Below are 18175 nucleotides of genomic sequence, written 5' to 3' on the forward strand. Positions count from 1 at the left end.
GAGTCTGAGTTCGGTTAATGGCTTAACGAGGAACCTCCGTTCGGTTCCGAGCTTGCATTTATGAAGAACTTTATGAACAAAAACAAGAACTTTGAATAACTTTTAGAAACATAAAGAGAAGGAGTATATTGCCTTGATATGCGTATTATAATGTGTCTAATGAATAATAAGCTTCCAGTTTATATAGTGGGGGAGTTTTACCCTAAGTACAATCCTAAGAAAGGTAAAAATCTTTTGTTTCGCTAATCGCTTATTTTCTACCGATACGGGCCGAGATTCACACTGCGATATCCGGTTGGGCACGTACATCACAACCCTTTGTTAGTCGTGTGCGATTGTTTGGTAATGCTCTCCGAAGTCTTAGGGCTCGAACCGGACCTCGAGGACGTGGTCCTGATACCCCCGAGGGGAGGTATTTTGCTCGAGCCTCGATACGAGGGGCTCCTCGCTCTGACTCCGATTCCTTACGGTCACGTCCCTGCTCCGTTTGCCTCACCTGGAAACCGGGGTGCTTAGTGGGCTCGGTTTTACTCGTATACAAAGTACAAGTTTTTACATGACAAACTTTTAGAATACAGAGATCGGAATGACAAACCGGTATAAGTACAAGAGTCTACTAGGCTATTCTGCCTTACTAATCCCTACATCACCCCTAAATATTAGGCCATAGTCTTGATGGATCACAAAACCCATAACAAAAGCCTGATTCCAAATTGGGCCTACAACACTTAGAAATTGGGTCAAGATCAGCAGACCCGCCCAGATCCGAAAAAGCAAAACAGTAAACTTCACAAAAACCCTAATAACACATCAACATATATTGCCGCGGTTTGCACAACGTCACATTCCCTCTCGCCCCCGACCAGCAACCTCTCGTTCCATTCACCTCCACAATTCCAAGGTAAAACTCCATTGCTTTCACGTTAAATTCTATGCGCTAAGCTCTTCGTTTTCTGTTTAAATGGATTTTTTTAGATTCATACACATTTTCTGGTCTTGCCTTTTACTTTTTTTCTTTCTTTTTTTAATCTGAAATTTGCTGGGTTTTAGTTATATTCGAAGATCTGAGTTTCAGTGCTCTGTTACTTTTGCTAGTCAGTGATCTGAGTTTTATTTTACATTTAAAATAAGATTCATGTTAAGCAGGCGTGTGAGTGTGCGTTTAAAGTATCTTGAAGCCCATTTGATGTGTTTGAAATGTTAGCAGTTAAAAGAGTACCTTAGTATGAGTTTGGGCAGAGCATTAGGGTTTTAAATGCTGATACTTCTGCCAGAAAAAAAATAAGACAAAGTGGAAGTGTGTTGAAAGAACTAGTCATTATTGTTACCTTTATGTTTCTGTTTTCTGATTTATGAAGCTGGGATATTTTGATTGAAAAAGGAAAAGTGAAATGAAGGGGTGAGAAAAGTACATATAACAAGTCTGGTGGTCGCAATTTGATTTTTTGTTATTTTTTATTATTATACATAGAATCCTACATGATATGTCTGTGGGTGTGAATAGCATTTGCCCCTTACTGGTGGTACATCATTGGCTTGCCACAATCTGTTATTTTACTGATGTGTAGTATCCAGAAGCCCCTTTGGTTATATTTGCCAGGGCGTAGTAGCATATGAGCTATTTGATCGGTAGTTTTGGTGCATTTTTTGGTTGAGCTAAATAACTAAATGTCTTCATTTGAAGATCTATCAGAGTAATGATTTAAGTTTTGAGTACAAGGAGAATAATGGATTATGTTTACATTTAACTGATAAGATACATTAGTTAACATAGATTGGTGATGTGATTTATATTTTGTCTGTCTTGCGTGTGAATGTCGTCATTTTGATGATCTTCCAACTAATGACTAATGTTTTAATATAACAAGATAAATGAGTATGGGTTTTACATTATCTTGAGAGTTAATGTTAGTTAACCTTGTATGTTGCAGCGATGGGTGAAACTCCAGTCCCAGAGTCAGTCTTGAAGAAGCAAAAGAGGAGTGAGGAATGGGCTCTTGCAAAGAAGCAAGAACTTGAAGCTGCAAAGAAGAAGAATGCTGACAACCGGAAACTAATCTACAACAGGGCAAAACAGTACTCAAAGGAGTATGAGCAGCAGGTATATTGAACTCTGTAATTTCTGGTTATTATGCTTGTTTGACTTAAAGCTTGGTTATCATTGTTTAATTTCATCTTTTTAGGAGAAGGAGTTAATTCGTTTGAAACGTGAGGCTAGATTGAAGGGCGGTTTCTATGTGGATCCTGAGGCAAAGTTGTTGTTTATCATTAGGATTCGTGGGTAAGAACTGTTTTGGTGTTCTTTGTTTTATCGTATGATGGAAGAGGTAATATTATGGTACTCATACAATTTTTCTCTTTTAGGATTAACGCTATGCCCCCACAGACCAAAAAAATCTTGCAGCTCCTACGGCTGCGACAGGTAACCAATAGCTCCTTCTGTATACCTTAAAGAATTGTTTAAAAATTTGAATTTACTACTCAGAGCATTCTAGACCACATGGATGTCTGCTACATTTCTTCACCATATTCTGTTTAAAAGCATTCACAAGTATAATTGGATGTTTTTTGGTGCACAAGCCTTGTTTGATTTCCTTGTGTTGGTTCATTTTGTATGCTTGAAATACATTATGAATGTGTTAGGATTATTGCTCTCTGCTTGACTGTTAGGTACTAAATCCTTATTATTGGGGCTGGCTTGTTATGCCAACTGGTCGATCACCAGCCAAGTAATTGCAGTATTATCAAGATTTTTCTTTATTATTATTGCAATTTTGCCGCGCCCTCCTCCCTCAGGAAAAAAACCAAAAAAAATTGTAGGTTTTCTGGAGATCTTGTTTTGGTCTCTAGAGATTCCTTTCATTTTTATATGATTCTTATTTTAGAGCTGTATCTTTCTTCTTGTTGCTTTTCTGTTCTGAATGTGAGCTCTTCTCTCTTCCCATATGAACAGATCTTTAACGGGGTCTTTTTGAAAGTTAACAAAGCCACGGTGAACATGCTGCATAGGGTTGAACCTTATGTTACCTACGGGTAGGTATCACTTAATGCTTTGCTGCAATCTGAAGCCTTTCTACACTACTGTTGCAGTTCCTTATTTCCTTTGTATCTTGCAGTTATCCAAACCTAAAAAGTGTAAGGGAATTGATCTACAAGAGAGGCTATGGGAAACTTGACAAGCAGAGAATTGCTTTAACAGACAATTCTATCATTGATCAGGTAAGTATACGACAGTGTTTCATCTTTAAATTTGATGCTTTTGTGGTGTTGACATGTTAGAATACTCCTGTATGTTTCAGGCATTGGGCAAGCATGGAATTATCTGCGCAGAAGACCTTGTCCATGAGATAATGACTGTAGGACCCCACTTTAAGGAGGCCAACAACTTCCTGTGGCCATTCCAGCTGAAGGCACCTTTGGGTGGACTCAAGAAGAAGAGGAATCACTATGTTGAAGGTGGTGATGCCGGCAACCGTGAGAACTACATTAATGAACTTATCAGGAGGATGAACTAAAGTGCCTGAAATTTTGCTTTTTAGGCATTTTATCTGTTCTTTTTGGACTTCTGGAGATTGAAGTAAACTACAGTTTCAGATTTTCTTGGTCATTTGACATGCCATTCCGAATTATGATAGTATATGACATTAGTTTTGTTTTGATCCAGCAATCTCATTTTATTGTGTTAAATCTTGATATTATTTTCATTTTGGTTTCGACACTCTAACTTTGATGTTCTTGAATGTTGATTGTGCCAGTTTTGCTACATTCCTCCCTTATTGAAATGATGTGATAGTTCAAAATAAAGGGATATATGTTAAACAAGAATTAGCAACAGTGGCTGAAACAGTTCACAGATGTCTAATACGATGATTGCGCAAGAGTTAAATTTGCCGAACGCGATTTTGTTTGAAGCAAGGCATTGACATCAAGAAAGTTGATTTTGATGGTTAAATTTCGTGGGACTCAGTTTAGCTATTGCATTTGATAGTTTGGCTAAGTCACACTCCAAATCTTTGGCCTTCTACTATGAGGTCCGGATACTTCCAATTGAGGAGGATGTGCCATTTTTTGACAAATCCAGGATGGACCAAGTAGTTTCTGTCTGAGCCATACTGATTATTTCCATACAACTAATAGCATGTTTGGCCAAGCTTTTTTCTTGGCCAAAAGTGTTATTTTTTTAAAAGAATTGAAGTGTTTGGCCAAGCTTTTTGAAGGGAAAAAAATGCTTTTGAGTAGAAGTAGTTTCTAAGAAGTAGAAAAAAAATAGTTTTTTCCCACAAGCAATTTTTTGAAAAATATTTTTGAGAAAAATACACTTAAAGCACTTTTTAAAAGATTGGTCAAACATTAGTGGCCGCTCAAAAGTGTTTTTCAAATTTATTAGCCAAACACAAGCTGGTTTTTACCAAAAATATTATTTTGAAAAGCACTTTTGGATAAATCACTTTTCAAAATAAGCAGATTTTAAAAGTTCAGCCAAACAAGCTATAAATAACGATTGCTAAAGGTACTAAACGCTTTGGCAGCAACTCATCATATTGATGAAGCATGTCTAAATTGTAATGGTGAAGCAGTGAGGTTTCATATGATTTCAACTTATTTTGGAATTGATACGTAATTCTTGTTGTAATTTATCCTAAAAGTATATACATGAAATTGCTGATGTGTTTCTATTACTAAACTTAAACAAATACGTATATAGGTAAATCATTTTATACTAAACATGTAAAATAGAGGCGTGAATATTAAAAAATGAGTCTTAGACCTTATTTTATGTCCAGACACTTATTTTTCTTCCCTTCCTTGATTTCTTGTTTGAAGAAGGATGATGAAATAATTCAACATAATTATTTATAATTTGAATAAAATAAATAATTCTTAAAGCTTTTTCTATTTTATTTTAAAATATCTTATGCATAAAAATAAATTTTTTATGAGATTTGACATATAATTTTAAAAAAAGGATTGTAATGGACCATAAAATCAATTCACCCCACACTTTGCTACTTAACCACTAACTATGAGGATTTGGCTGATATTTTCCCAAACATATAGTGGCAAATTAACATCATAAAACAAAACAAGGGGTTCATTTGTAACTTGTGTTAACTATGAGGACTACATCGAGATTTTGGCTCACTAAAACTGAACATATACTTCTCTGAAACAACGTAAAGAGAAAGCACTCTTCGTTTCAGTCTTTTTGCAACAGAGACCCTTGGTGGGCGGTGCAGTTCTGCAAGTAAGATTTCTCTTTTGTTCTTTTTCATTTTTAAACATGACGAATTTAATTTTATTCCTGTTTATTTCAGAAAACGATTTGGTTTCATCTAATGTCTTTTAAACAAAACTAAATAAACAGACAAAATTTAAAAATTGTATTGCTTGCATATCGAGGTTGCAAATTCCTGTTCTTATGCTTGTTTTTTAGTAATTCGGATTAGGGATATTCCTGAAGAATAGAAATTATTTTCTTTGGTGAAACAATAACATGAATTAAAAGGTGTAATTAGTTTGAGGGAGCTAGAATTTCACTGTATATAATGAATAATCAAGTTAACCATAGATGCAAGAATGGTAGTATCCGTATTTAGCACAAAGTTTTCAAGCTTACAAATGTCGATTATTTTCTTTCATTATTAAAGTAGTAAGCTTGACAAGTAGCACCGTATATCTGTGTATTACTATGAAACTACTGAGCTATCTAAAGTTCTATGTTGAGTTGGAATAAGTAAATCTTGAAAACAAGGTTATGCTACATTTTCTGTTACTATCAAGGATCAAATTTTCATTATTTTGAAAATTGGAGGATAGGTTTGTTATTTAGCTACTTACAAGCTTTTATGTGAGCTGTTAAATATTTTGGATGATTGCATACATGGGAAGGACCACTGTGGTGTTTCATGTTCAATTGCTCTCAATCACCAAAGAAAATGGATAAATATGGTGAAGTAAAGGTACATTCTTTCTTGTTGTAGGTATTGATCATAATAAATGGGTTTACCGAGATTTAAACGTCCTGGAGGGACTAGCGAATCAAGTTCAAATCTTTATGTGGCCAATTGTGGGCCTGCGGTAGGACTCACTTTCGACACAATTGAAGCTGTATTTGGTGCCTATGGTCCGGTCAAGGGGGTCTATCTCGCCGATGAAAGTGGAACTAGAGTTATTGTGTCTTATCATGAAGAGAAGTCTGCAGAGTCTGCCCTGAAGACGTTGAATAGACGTGCATGTCCTGAGCTCGGTGGACGGTCTTTGCACATTCAGTATTCTGTACACTCTGTCTGCCAGGTATCTTTATACACATCAATGTCTTGAATTTTGTACGGACTTGTAATTGTCATGAGATTGTTTATAGTGCTTCTCCTTTGAGTATGTCGGTTTAATTATTATTTTGAATATACAGTCACTTCTAGACTATCAGCTTTAAAGTGTGTTATGAGAAAACTGAATGCAAAGAGCTTCTGAAGGATGCATATGACATGAAGACTTACTTATGTGACCGTTCTTCCTTCTGTTAACATATCTGCATACCTTAGTAATCATTGGAAGATGAAAACCCGATGTTTGAAAGATGCTATGGTAACCAATGCACTACTTTTAAGTAGAGCAGTTGTGCCTAATAGTGGTCATGCTTAATGTAAGCGCTCATTTTCATGAATTAGTTTTTTTGTTCTTTTGCCAGTGCTGGCCATGTCATTTTTGGAAACTAAGGTCAGTGTGTAAGTTGAAATTGTACCAGTGCAGCATAGAGGTTATCGAGTTGTTTGTCTTTACCCCCATGAGCAACTTCTGTTGATAGTTTGCATATGTTTCTGTTCTTGACAAGCTTGCTTTCTGGTTAAGGTTGCAGTTGATGACTCAATTCCGGTGTCTATGGCAGCTTCAGAGTTAGATATTCCTGGTCTTTACTTGATTCATGACTTTATCAGTGCCGAAGAAGAGAAGGTCAGATATCTCATTTTGCAGGAAAAGCATATAGGATTTATTTAGACTGTGCTTATATATTCTCCATCTTTTCTCAAACCTTATGTGAAAAGTTTCACCTAAATCTAACTCAGCATCTTTACATCTGTAGGAACTACTAGCAGCAGTTGATACAAGGCCTTGGCAAAAACTTGCTAAAAGAAGGGTTCAGCATTATGGTTATGAGTTCCAATATAGTGTAAGTGCAGAGGGTTGGTTTTTGAAATGCAACTGTGTTATACCAGCATATAGAAAAACATGCTTTTGATTCTTATTCTTTTCCAACATGATATGTGTATGCAACCAGAGGCAGATCCAGGGTTCAAATTCTATGGGTTCAACTTTTAAGGTTTTAGCATTGAACCCATTATATTTTTAAAGTTATGGGTTGATATCTACTATTTATTACAATTTTTAACGAATTTTTACTCCGCGTCGAAAGCTATGGGTTCAATTGAACCCGTCATTGGCACGGTACATCCCCCATGTATGCAACATGATATGTGAAGACTAGAGTAAAATAAGTTTGGTTTGAACTCTCTTGTTTTCCCTTGCCCTGTGTCATTTGCTTTTGAGATATCAAAGGACTAGATAAGTATGTACTCTGATTTCCAGAACCCGTGGTAGTAAAAGAGGTAAGGGTAGCATATTGGGTAAGAGGGACTTAGCATTTCCAAAAGCAGCAAATATAGCTGAGGATGTGTGGTAGGCGCATGTCACGGGTTTGAACCCTAGCGAGTGAACAAAGTCAGGCATTTAAGTGGAGAAGGATAATGGTGGGTCTATTATCTATCAAGTTTCGAAGTTGGAAACAGTGGATTTCTCGGTTGTCAAAACAAATTAGTAAATCTTACAAAAGGTCTTCGTGAAATATTTATGACTCTCCCATCAAGTATCAAATAAACCACAATTTTGGTTTGGTTACACCATTAGAAAGCTTTTAGTCGTCACTGAAGCTCTTCATCAATTAGACACCCAAAGTTCCACCTCCGGCCGTGATGGCGCCTAGCCGTACTTGCTAAGCAAGCCAACTCACAATCAACAGAATAGAGTCCAATTTCTTTTAATTAACAGAGTTATATCATAATAATGCAGGAATAATCTCAAAGCAGTATATCTGATAGAAATATAACATGGTCTAAAGACGACCGAAACAGTACAACCCCCAAGAACTAGGTGACACAAGTACACGGGCAACTACTGAATGAATACAAGTCTGAATACATAATCACAACTGTCAATATTATCGTTCCCCTTCTCGTTTTTTCATCCCTTGACAATTCACAATTGCTTAAAAAGCTCATCCGCATATGCCAGTTTATATTTTTATTATATGAAGCAAGCTGTCATGATGGATTTAGAGCATAATATTGGGCTTTATGACTATAGGAACTCTTGACATTCTCTGCTAAGGCTGCTGATCTCTCTTACGTTTGTTATCTATTTCTTTAGATTATTAAGCTTCCAAATGCTAATAGGGTTTTAAGATCTACCTGCATTTATTTAATTTCTCTTTCTATTTCACCTCTGCAGACAAGGAATGTCAACACAAACCAGTACTTGGGTGAACTTCCATTATTTCTTTCCCCAATACTTGAAAAGATGTCATTATTTCAAAAGCTTGGTTACGCTGAAACTGTACTTTTAGACCAGCTCACGGTGAGTTAGTTTCACATCTGATATCTTTTCATTTATGAGCTGTCCTTCCATGGCATATTGTCTTGCTTTATGCTGGGCAAAAGAATTTAATTTTTCACTAATTTCTTATGTTTTCAAATGTTTGGAAGTCATGAAACTTTTGAAGTTTAACTTCAAGAAATATTTCAAAATCTTTAACAGGTTAATGAATATCCACCCGGCGTGGGTTTGTCTCCGCATATTGACACCCATTCAGCATTTGAAGATTTAATTTTCAGCCTTTCATTGGCAGGGCCTTGCATCATGGAGTTCAGAAAGTATTCTACTGGTGTTTGGCTTACAAGCCCTGATACATTAAGTGATGAAGAGGCTCAAAATTCTGACAAGAGCTCAAAGTTCTTGAGGAGAGCTATTTATCTCCCTCCTCGATCTATTCTGTTATTATCAGGGGAAGCACGCTATGCTTGGCACCATTACATTCCACACCATAAGGTAACTCCTGCTGCCAGCACTTTTTCTTTGTTTCTTTCTTTCTTTCCCCCTTGATCCCATCTTTTGGTTCCTGTAATGTGCATTTAAACCTTAAAAAAAAGAATCCTCTCCTTGGTTCCTGTAATGTGCATTTAAAACCTTAAAAAAAAAGAATCCTCTCCTTGGTGACAGTTCCAACTTTGTCACCTAGAGTACTGCAAATGTAGTTTTAAACCAAGAAGTATGTCTTTGTTACTGCCAATTCGATAAATCCAGATTATAGAACCAAAAAAACCTATTTTGGATGAGAAATGACTCAGTTGGTAAAATGATGGCAAAAAGATCCAGTTTTGAAAGGTTCACAGTAGGTGAGTTCCTTCAAATGTTATTATGTATGCCATGTCTTCAGGAGATTATGAAAATGAGTTTGAAGCTTCGTGCAACTTGAATTGGATGAATGGTTAGCATGGACTTCAAGAAATTTTATATCTTAACTCTATCGCATGTAAGTATTATGACCGGAAACTTGGCCTCATATGCTTCACCTAGTTGTCAGAAGCTTGTTGACATCAAATTGATTCAGCAGAAAGTTTCAGCAAGTAGCCCTACAAAATTGAAAAGTTTGAGAAGAATCTTAAATTTGCAAACCGTACAAGTAGTCATATTCTTTTAAGTGTTTAAAGTTTTTGTTAGTTATCCAATAATATTTGAATTATTTGGGGAATACTAGTTTTACTGGGACTCTGTCATTCACTACTAGTTCCATTTTCAAGAGTTTTGATGTTAATCACATAATGTGCGGAAAGGGTGGGATGTGCTTATTATTGGAGATGCCAGTGTCAATCTATAGGTAAAACAAGGCAGGTCGTCTTGGATCCTCAAGTGCTAAGGCAATTTTATTGTGTCGTTGCTTCAGTCTATGATACTTTATTGTTTGTTTTCTGTTTGGGTGCCTTTTTGAACTTCAGTTTGCATGTTCAATATATGTGCTTGATTGATTAGATTCGTACTGCTCCTTTTATCTTTTCTTTTTGGTTCTGTGACTGTGATGGCAGTGTTCTTTCCGACTGATTTTTTTTCCAAACTTCTATATTGCAGGTTGATGTAGTGAATGACACAAGAATTAGAAGGGCTTCAAGGAGAGTGTCATTTACCTTGCGCAAGGTATGTGTATTGAATTTGGTCCTAATCTAAAACCTTGACCTTGGAACTGCAACTTAATGTTATCTGTTAATTGTTTGGATGGTATATTGTTCATACTTACCTCCTTAATGTGGATGTTCAGTTTTATCTTTCCCAAAATGCTGTTGAACGTTCTGTACAATTTTTAAAAACTTGACTAGGAGTAATATCTAAATTCAGCTGTGTGATTTTGTTTGGTTTAGTTGGTATTGGAGTATGTTTCATATTTTATGAATTGTATGTTCCATATCATATGAAATTTTGGATTTTAAAACTTGTAGTCCTCCAAAATCCTGATGCATCCAAAAGGACTTTCAATTTGTGAAGATTCAAAATTCGGGTAGTAAAGATCCACCCCTGAATCAAAATCCTTTCATCCAATGAAACCTACAAGTTGAGTAAAGATTAATGAAATAGTGTTATCAACAACAACAACAACAACCCAGTATAGTCCCAACAAGTGGGGTTTGGGTAGGGTAGCTAGTACGCAGACCTTACCTTTACCGTGAATGTAGAGAGACTATTTCCAGTAGACCCTCGTGCCGAGGAAGAATGAGAAAAGAGCGGTAGCAACAAGCAATAATGAGAACAAGTTGGGAAAGTAGGGAACATACATGGGTGAATAAAAAGTTAACAACTTTCTTTATAATAGATGGAAGATGAAACTAATTTGTAAAAACATGGGTCAAGTTGGGCCGGTTGGGTTGTGATCCATTGTTTAGCCCATCTTGACCCAACCCATCTTAGCCCAAGTAAACTTTGGGCAGGGTTGGGCAATGACCCATTTATTGACTCAGCCCATCTTGACCCGCCCAAATTCAGCCCAACCACCCATTTGCCACCCCTAGAATAAGATAAAGAAAACAAGGCGAAAGGAACAACATGTAATGATAGATATCTACAGTATTAGAATACAAGACTGCCACTAATAACACTGGAAATGTCCGGAAAGACGCACAACTACCTATTAACCTACAACCTTAATCCTCGACCTCCACAACTTCCTATTAAGGGTCATCTCCTCGGTCTGCTGAAGCAAAGCCATATCTTGCCTAATCATTTCTCCCCAATATTTTTTTGGCCTACCTCTACCTCTTCTAAAACCCACTAAGGACAACCTCTCACACTTCCTTACCGGGACATCTGTGTTTTGTCTCTTCATATGTCCAAACCATCTAAGTCTCGCTTCTCGCATTTTGTCCTCCATAGGGGCCACTCCTACCTTGGCCCGAATTTCCTGATTCTTAATCTTATCAATCCTGGTATGCCCGCACATCCATTTCAACATCCTCATTTCTGCTACTTTCATTTTCTGGACATGAGAATTCTTGATTGGCCAACACTCTGCCCCATGTAACATAGTCGGTCTAACTACTACTCTGTAGAACTTAGGAGGCACATTCTTATCACATAAGACACCTGATACGAGCCTCCATTTCACCCATGCCGCACCAATGCGATGTGTAACATCATCATTAATCTCTTCGTTACCTTGGATTATAGACCCCAGGTACTTGAAACTATCATACGGGTGAATTTGTCATGTTAAATACTGTGCAAAACTAGCACCTGCAAGCTTTACAATATCGTGAGAATCTATGAATTATCAGTAGAGTTACTTTTTTATTTTCATATTTATGTTATTCTTAAGCTTTATTTTCATATTTATGTTATTCTTAAGCTAAGTCCCCTCGTAATGAAGATGTTTCCTTCCTAATGCAGATAAGAAAAGGACCATGCGAGTGCGAGTTCCCCGAATACTGTGATTCTCAGAAGTAAAAGACAACTTAAATACTGATTATGTTCTATATGAACCTTACATTGGAGAAATCAAGCAACAACCCGGTCCAGGTCGAGAACTGTAATATAAAGCTGAGGGGTTCATTGTGTTTTTGAGCTAAAATATATATTTAAGTTGCAATGTGATGCTATCAAATTTTCTTGCTCTTTTTCTGTCTTCGTTTGTTTGGAAGAAGAGGGATTAGTCTTGTCTATTGCAGCAGAATTCTAGGGTATATCTTTGATCTGTTTCTTAGAGCATTCTTTATTCTTCACAGATCTCCAATTACAATTCATTTAACATCAGCTTTCCTATGGTTTTCTTCTACGTTGCTTTCGAGTTTTTGGCCAAAAACATTCCTAAACTACTCACAAGTCACAACCTAAGCAAAACAGAAAACATCCCTAAAGTTTTCGACATCACGTAGACATAATCAATTGAAATATATGCTTAAGCTTAATGCTTGCAATTAGTAAAGCAATTGAAAACTCAAATTCTGTACACTCATATAGCATAAGTTGTTAAAAATACAATTAACAAATAGCTCGGACAATATTTGTGCTTGTGTAATAATTGTTGGCTCCTTACTAATCCTCTTCTCATGGACTTTTGGACGTGCATATGGCTGCTAAAATACCTTAAGATGAATTGTAGGGTTGAGTTTATATACTCTACAAAGTTTTTAGATCTTTCCTTGTTTTTTTGTTAGAAGTCACATATGATGGTCCTGTTAGAACGGCGTGATAAAATCACTATCTCTTAGATATTAATTGTCCCACTAGTTTGCTGATGGTTTATGACAATATACCCTCAGGATACAACAAAGCCTGGAGATTTGCAGACAACAATTTCTGAAAATCTCTCTTTAGAACTTCAGTTACGGACTTTCAAGAGAGCTTTTAGAGAAAATAGGAATAAGGGGAGTTAGAAAAAATCTGCCGTGATGAACGACTTATGAAATAATTTATAGGCAATGCAATTGCAGTTACAACACACCTTTTCAAATAACAGACACGTCTATTCGTATTGAACCATTATCCATCAACAATAGTATTGCAACATTAATATTATAACTGCAATTAAAGTTCAAATATGTAACTGAAACTTGAGGTTTAACTTCTCTTCTCCATCTAACTTTTCAAGCTACTTCAACAATCCCCCACTTAGCTTGAAAGGTTAGGTTCACAGCATAGGGAGAAGCATCTCTCGATTTAAACTTCTCTTTAGTGAAAGCATCTCAAAGTTCAAACAAAATCTTTTTTTTTTGAGAAGGGAAGTTCAAACAAAATCTTGGTATCCAACTGCAGGAATGGGTATGGGTTCGGCGATAAGGGTGTATTGTCTGGGAGTTCTACGGTCGAAGTATGGTCGTGTATTGTCTGCACCCACTTGCCCCTACAAGTGCGGACACACTCATATATAATTAACTCATGTCTTAACCCAAATCATGCTATTAGAGAAAGTTCCTCGAGAAAACTAAGTTTAATCAAATTACCTCAATTCCAAGCTCCAAATTGACTAAAATGCTCAAACGTTGCCAAACACGCTGATATCTACATAATGAACTCATATACATCAATAACGCATTACGACAATACCAACCAAACCAACTAAGTGTCCAACACTTGGGTCCCACTTCACAAATCTAGTAAAAATTCATATTCTTATCATAGACGTTGATACTTGAGTTGTTAACTCTAATTCTCTCATTTTGAGGTCAACAACAATATTCAATAGTGAATTGCTCACAAGAATAGTATTTAACTCATTTCACCAAATCAACACTATTCATCATCTTCTTCGCTTAGCTCAACAATGGTGAAGAACTATATATTTTAGGTATTTTTCAATCCATGGAATACTTTAGTATTTTTAACTAAAGAACGACCAAACAACTTAACAAAGTTCACAATTTTATTATTCACCATCTTCCTCTTTCAAGAACCCTAACTCACAATACTCATTTTCAAGACTCATATAATACTCCAAACAAATAGCATTTCCTAAACCACAAATCTCATTGACATACTTAATCCATAATTGTATGCAAGTATAGAGTAGAGAAATTACCTCTTGAAGTCCAAATCCTAACTAGGGTTCACTTGGTGCTCTTGAAGATTTGGACCAATTCCTATAGATTTCAATCCATGTAGATATTAATACTAGCATTAATTAATGTTAATCCATCATAAAAATATCATAAAACTCACCTTTGAAGTGTATTTGGGTTGGGGATGCTCCACCTTCTCTCTAGAACCCAAAACGTAGCCAAAGTTATCATCTCTTTCTCTCTCCTCGAACTTCCCCTATTATATAGCATTGGGGTATACGTGGGTGGCTGCGCGGGCCACGCATCCTGGTCACGCAGCCTGTATGGCCACGTAACCTAGCTACGCAGCTTGAGCCCTTTCTTCTCATCTTCCTCCCTTCTTCTAAAATAGGCCATGTAGCCCGCGTGGGCCACACAGGGCTTCAGAAATTTTTCTAATCTTCTCATTTCAATTTTTCAAAGTTATTTTCTTAGACAGTTAACTTAGGGACCTACGACCCTCATGACCTTCATATCCGAGTATTTCAATGAACTTGTTCCGCTCGTGCTAGTATCGCGTTATATCTTAATTGTATTCTTTAAGTTTGAAATCAACCCTAATCATTTGCATAAACTTACGGGGCTTCACACATTAGCTCGTGTCCGGCCGTAGCATTAATCATTTGATCAATATTTGGAAACGAGAACGAGTCTTTAGGGTACGCCTTATTTAAATCCTTATAGTCTACACACATCCTAAATTTATTATTCTTCTTGGGTACTACGACTACGTTAGCTAACCATTCCGGACACTTTACCACCCAGATCGAACTAATATTAAGTAGTTGGGTTACCTCTTCTTTAACAAACTTGTTCCTGACCTCGGCTATTGGGATTTTCTTTTGCCTTACCGGTGGGAAGTTTGGATCCATACTCATCTTGTAGACCGCCATCTTCAATGGGATACATTTCATATCCGAATACGACCATGCAAAGCAGTCTACGTTATCTTTGAGAAAATTAAAAAATCTTAACCTGAGCTTGGGATTTAATCCCGTTCCCAAATGGAACTTCCTTTCCAGAAACTCCTCGAACAAAGCCACTTGCTCGAGTTCCTCTGTGGTTGACTTAGTTGCATCTGTCTCCTATGGTACCTGAAAATATCTCAAAACCTGACAGGATTCCGATGACCCTCCGCCCTTATCTTCTTCATTCGGAAAGGCAGAATGCATCAGTTCATGTAATTGCTATTTATCAGATTCTTTTCCCTTACTGCCAGAAACGGTAACTGCGTTCATCTCCTTCGCCCCCAGTTGGTCTCCTCTTATTTGCTTGATTCCTTCCGGTGTTGGAAATTTCAACAACTGGTGAAATGTTGAGGGCACAACCTTCATCTCGCGTATCCACAACCTTTCAAGGATTATATTATAACCCATATCATATTCCACCACTTCGAATAGAGTGGTCTTCGTTACTCCTTTGGCGTGTGTGGGCAACAAAATCTTTCCTCGGGTTCTCACGCTTGTCAAGTTGAAGCCATTTAAGAGTTTTATCACCAGAATAATGTTCCCTGTTTAGTTTCGCTTGCTCCAGAACTCTCCATTGGATGATGTTGGTTAAACTTCCTGGATCAACCAAAACACGCTTAATTTAAAAATCTAAAACATTGAGAGAGATTACCAAATAGTCATCATGTAGCAAAATGAGTCCGTCAGCGTCTTCCTCCGTGAAGGTGATGCCATCATCTACGACTTTCCGGAGTCTCTTATTGTGAGTCAGTGATATCTTCGTTGTCGTCGCTGTTGAAAAGGTTACACCATTGACTTTTTCCACCGAAGATCATGTTGATGGTCATCCAAGGTGACCCTTCTGCTACCTTCGAAGGCTCTGCATTGTCCCGGCTTCGGACGTAGTTGTTCTTGGCTCGGTCACTTAAAAACTCCCTGAGATAGGCATTCTTCAACAATGTCGACACCTCTTCACAAAGATGCCAACAGTCCCCAGTTCTGTGGCTATGAGTTCCATGGTATTCACACCATAAACTAGGATCCCTCTAGCTAGGATCTGAGCGGATAAGCTTCGGGAACCGTGCTTCTTTGATATTTCTCATTGCCAATACCAACTCTACCAGGCTGATGTTGAAGTTGTACTCTGATAACCTTGAATATGCGGAATCTCGGGCTCATGACACCTCTTTCTCTTGCAACGACCTACTGTTCCGTCCATGATCGACTCTTCTGTCGGGAGCGATCCTATCCTATGTCTGGAACCCTTTACTGCTACGCCCATCGGTCCTCTCATACGATAAAAAATAACCTCTAGAGGACCGCCGATCCGCATCGAAATCACTTTTAAACTTGTCGTGACTTTTGTCTCGACCCTGTCCCTTGGCTGATACCGAAGACCCAAGCTGATTGTCTTCTATCCTTATTTTTTACTCATAACGGTTATGGACATCTGCCCATGAGGTTCCCTGAAACTCGAGCAAACTCTCATTCAGTTTTCGGGAGGCATCAAAACTCATTGGATTTAGACCCTTTGTGAATGCCTCCGCTGCCCACTCATATGGAACCGCCGGTAGTAATATCCTTTCTCTTTGGAACTAGATCACAAATTTTCGCAGCAACTTAGATTCGTCCTGCACAATTCTGAATATGTCTACCTTTCTAGCCCAAGACTTACTTTAGCTGGGCCTTAATGAATGAGTCTGCAAGCATTTAAAAAGAATCAATTGAATGTTCGGGGTAAAAGAGAGTACCATGTCAAGGCCCCCTTTGTGAGGGTTTTGCCAAACTTCTTCAACAAGACCGACTCGATCTCATGTTGAGCCAAATCATTTCCTTTCACAGTCGTGGTGTAGATTGTGATATGCTCTTGTGGATCCGAAGTCCCATCGTATTTTGGTATGTTCGGCATTTTGAATCTTTTTGAAATTAACTCTGGTGCAACACTTGGCTTAAATGGAAACTGGATATACTTTTTTGAATCTGGCCCCTTTAGCACCAGCGGTGCGCCCGAAATCTGATCCATTCGAGCGTGGAGCTCCTTCGCATCTGATCTATTCGTTCGTTCATTTCTCTCATCAATCTCATGAGCTCGGTCTTGAAAGGACCGCTTCCGTTGTTGTTCCCAGATCCGCTACCGGTTCCTCCGACCTCGTCGAAATCGACTTTGCCCCTTGGGGTGTTGTTATCGATTCTCTGAGCTGTTTGATTTATGGGACCACTAGGAAGGATTAGACCCCTTACGTTTGCATTGTTGGAAGCACCCGTCAATGCTTGTTTCAATTTCGTCATCACCCGATCATGTCTCGAGAGATGATCCATGATTGTTCTCTGCTGTTCCCTCAGGAGTTTGACCGTTTCTACGATATGTTCCTCCTCCGCATCATCAGGAGTTGGTTTCCGCACATGTTGAGGATATTGTCCTTCACGAACCGGGGTTGTTTCGTCACCTCCGTTATGGGTGTCGTTGATTGAGTCATCATGCTGGGACAATTCTTCCCGTTCAACGCGTGGTTTAACGTTGTATGTGTTGTTGGCATCGTTAGATGCCATATCTGATTTTTACTAAAAGAAAGAACTGAAACTAGTTAGTAATAAACATATGGATCAAAAAAATTACGCAATTGTCTATGTCCCATGGTAGGCACCAAATTGTTTACCCGTAAAACGATACCGTTAAATTTGTAACGTGGTTTCTAGACAAGTGAATTGATTTGACCCAAAAACGATAAAGAAATAAGGCTAAAATTAAGATTTAGCGATTGAAATCAAAGAAGATAACAAGCCTAATTCCGACCTCAACCTTTCCGAGAGCAAAAGTGAAAATAAAGATAAATCAATGATAAAGCTACTAAAATGAAAGGTAAATAGTAAAGTGTGAGAGCAAAATAGTATAACTTTTGGGTACAGAATGTTTCCTGTCCCTACAATGGCTGTTAACCCCACTATTTATAGTTCTACCTAGGGAAACAAGATCCTAGGATCAAGCTCCTCTTTAAATGATAATAAAAGGGCCATTGATGAGTATGTAACGGCATGCTTTGGATGCCAGTATTCTCTGTAACGTCTGCTCATTTAACACTAGCAAATATTCCCTCACTG

At 37.7% G+C, this 18175-nt stretch overlaps 2 protein-coding genes across 4 annotated transcripts; both read left to right on the plus strand.

The window, feature by feature from the left end:
- The first annotated feature begins 769 nt into the window (after nt 1-769).
- On the plus strand, nt 770-3763 carry LOC104104404 (large ribosomal subunit protein uL30w). Its single transcript, XM_009612476.4, has 7 exons — nt 770-901; nt 1932-2101; nt 2184-2281; nt 2365-2422; nt 2954-3033; nt 3117-3219; nt 3300-3763. The coding sequence occupies exons 2-7, from the start codon at nt 1934-1936 to the stop codon at nt 3513-3515; spliced, it is 723 nt and encodes a 240-aa protein (XP_009610771.1). The 5' UTR covers nt 770-901; nt 1932-1933; the 3' UTR covers nt 3516-3763.
- Nucleotides 3764-5162: 1399 nt separating this feature from the next.
- Nucleotides 5163-12345, plus strand: LOC104104403 (alkylated DNA repair protein ALKBH8 homolog). Of its 3 annotated transcripts, XM_009612474.4 has the most exons (8): nt 5163-5245; nt 5982-6294; nt 6850-6951; nt 7082-7168; nt 8503-8628; nt 8809-9099; nt 10177-10242; nt 11983-12345. In XM_009612474.4, the coding sequence occupies exons 2-8, from the start codon at nt 5998-6000 to the stop codon at nt 12037-12039; spliced, it is 1026 nt and encodes a 341-aa protein (XP_009610769.1). In that variant the 5' UTR covers nt 5163-5245; nt 5982-5997; the 3' UTR covers nt 12040-12345. The 3 variants fall into 3 exon arrangements, with proteins under 3 accessions (XP_009610769.1, XP_009610770.1, XP_070048014.1); XM_009612475.4 differs by lacking the exon at nt 7082-7168; XM_070191913.1 differs by lacking the exons at nt 6850-6951; nt 7082-7168.
- Nucleotides 12346-18175: the final 5830 nt, after the last annotated feature.

The sequence above is a fragment of the Nicotiana tomentosiformis genome, chromosome 12, assembly GCF_000390325.3.
Source record: "Nicotiana tomentosiformis chromosome 12, ASM39032v3, whole genome shotgun sequence".
NCBI lineage: Eukaryota > Viridiplantae > Streptophyta > Magnoliopsida > Solanales > Solanaceae > Nicotiana > Nicotiana tomentosiformis.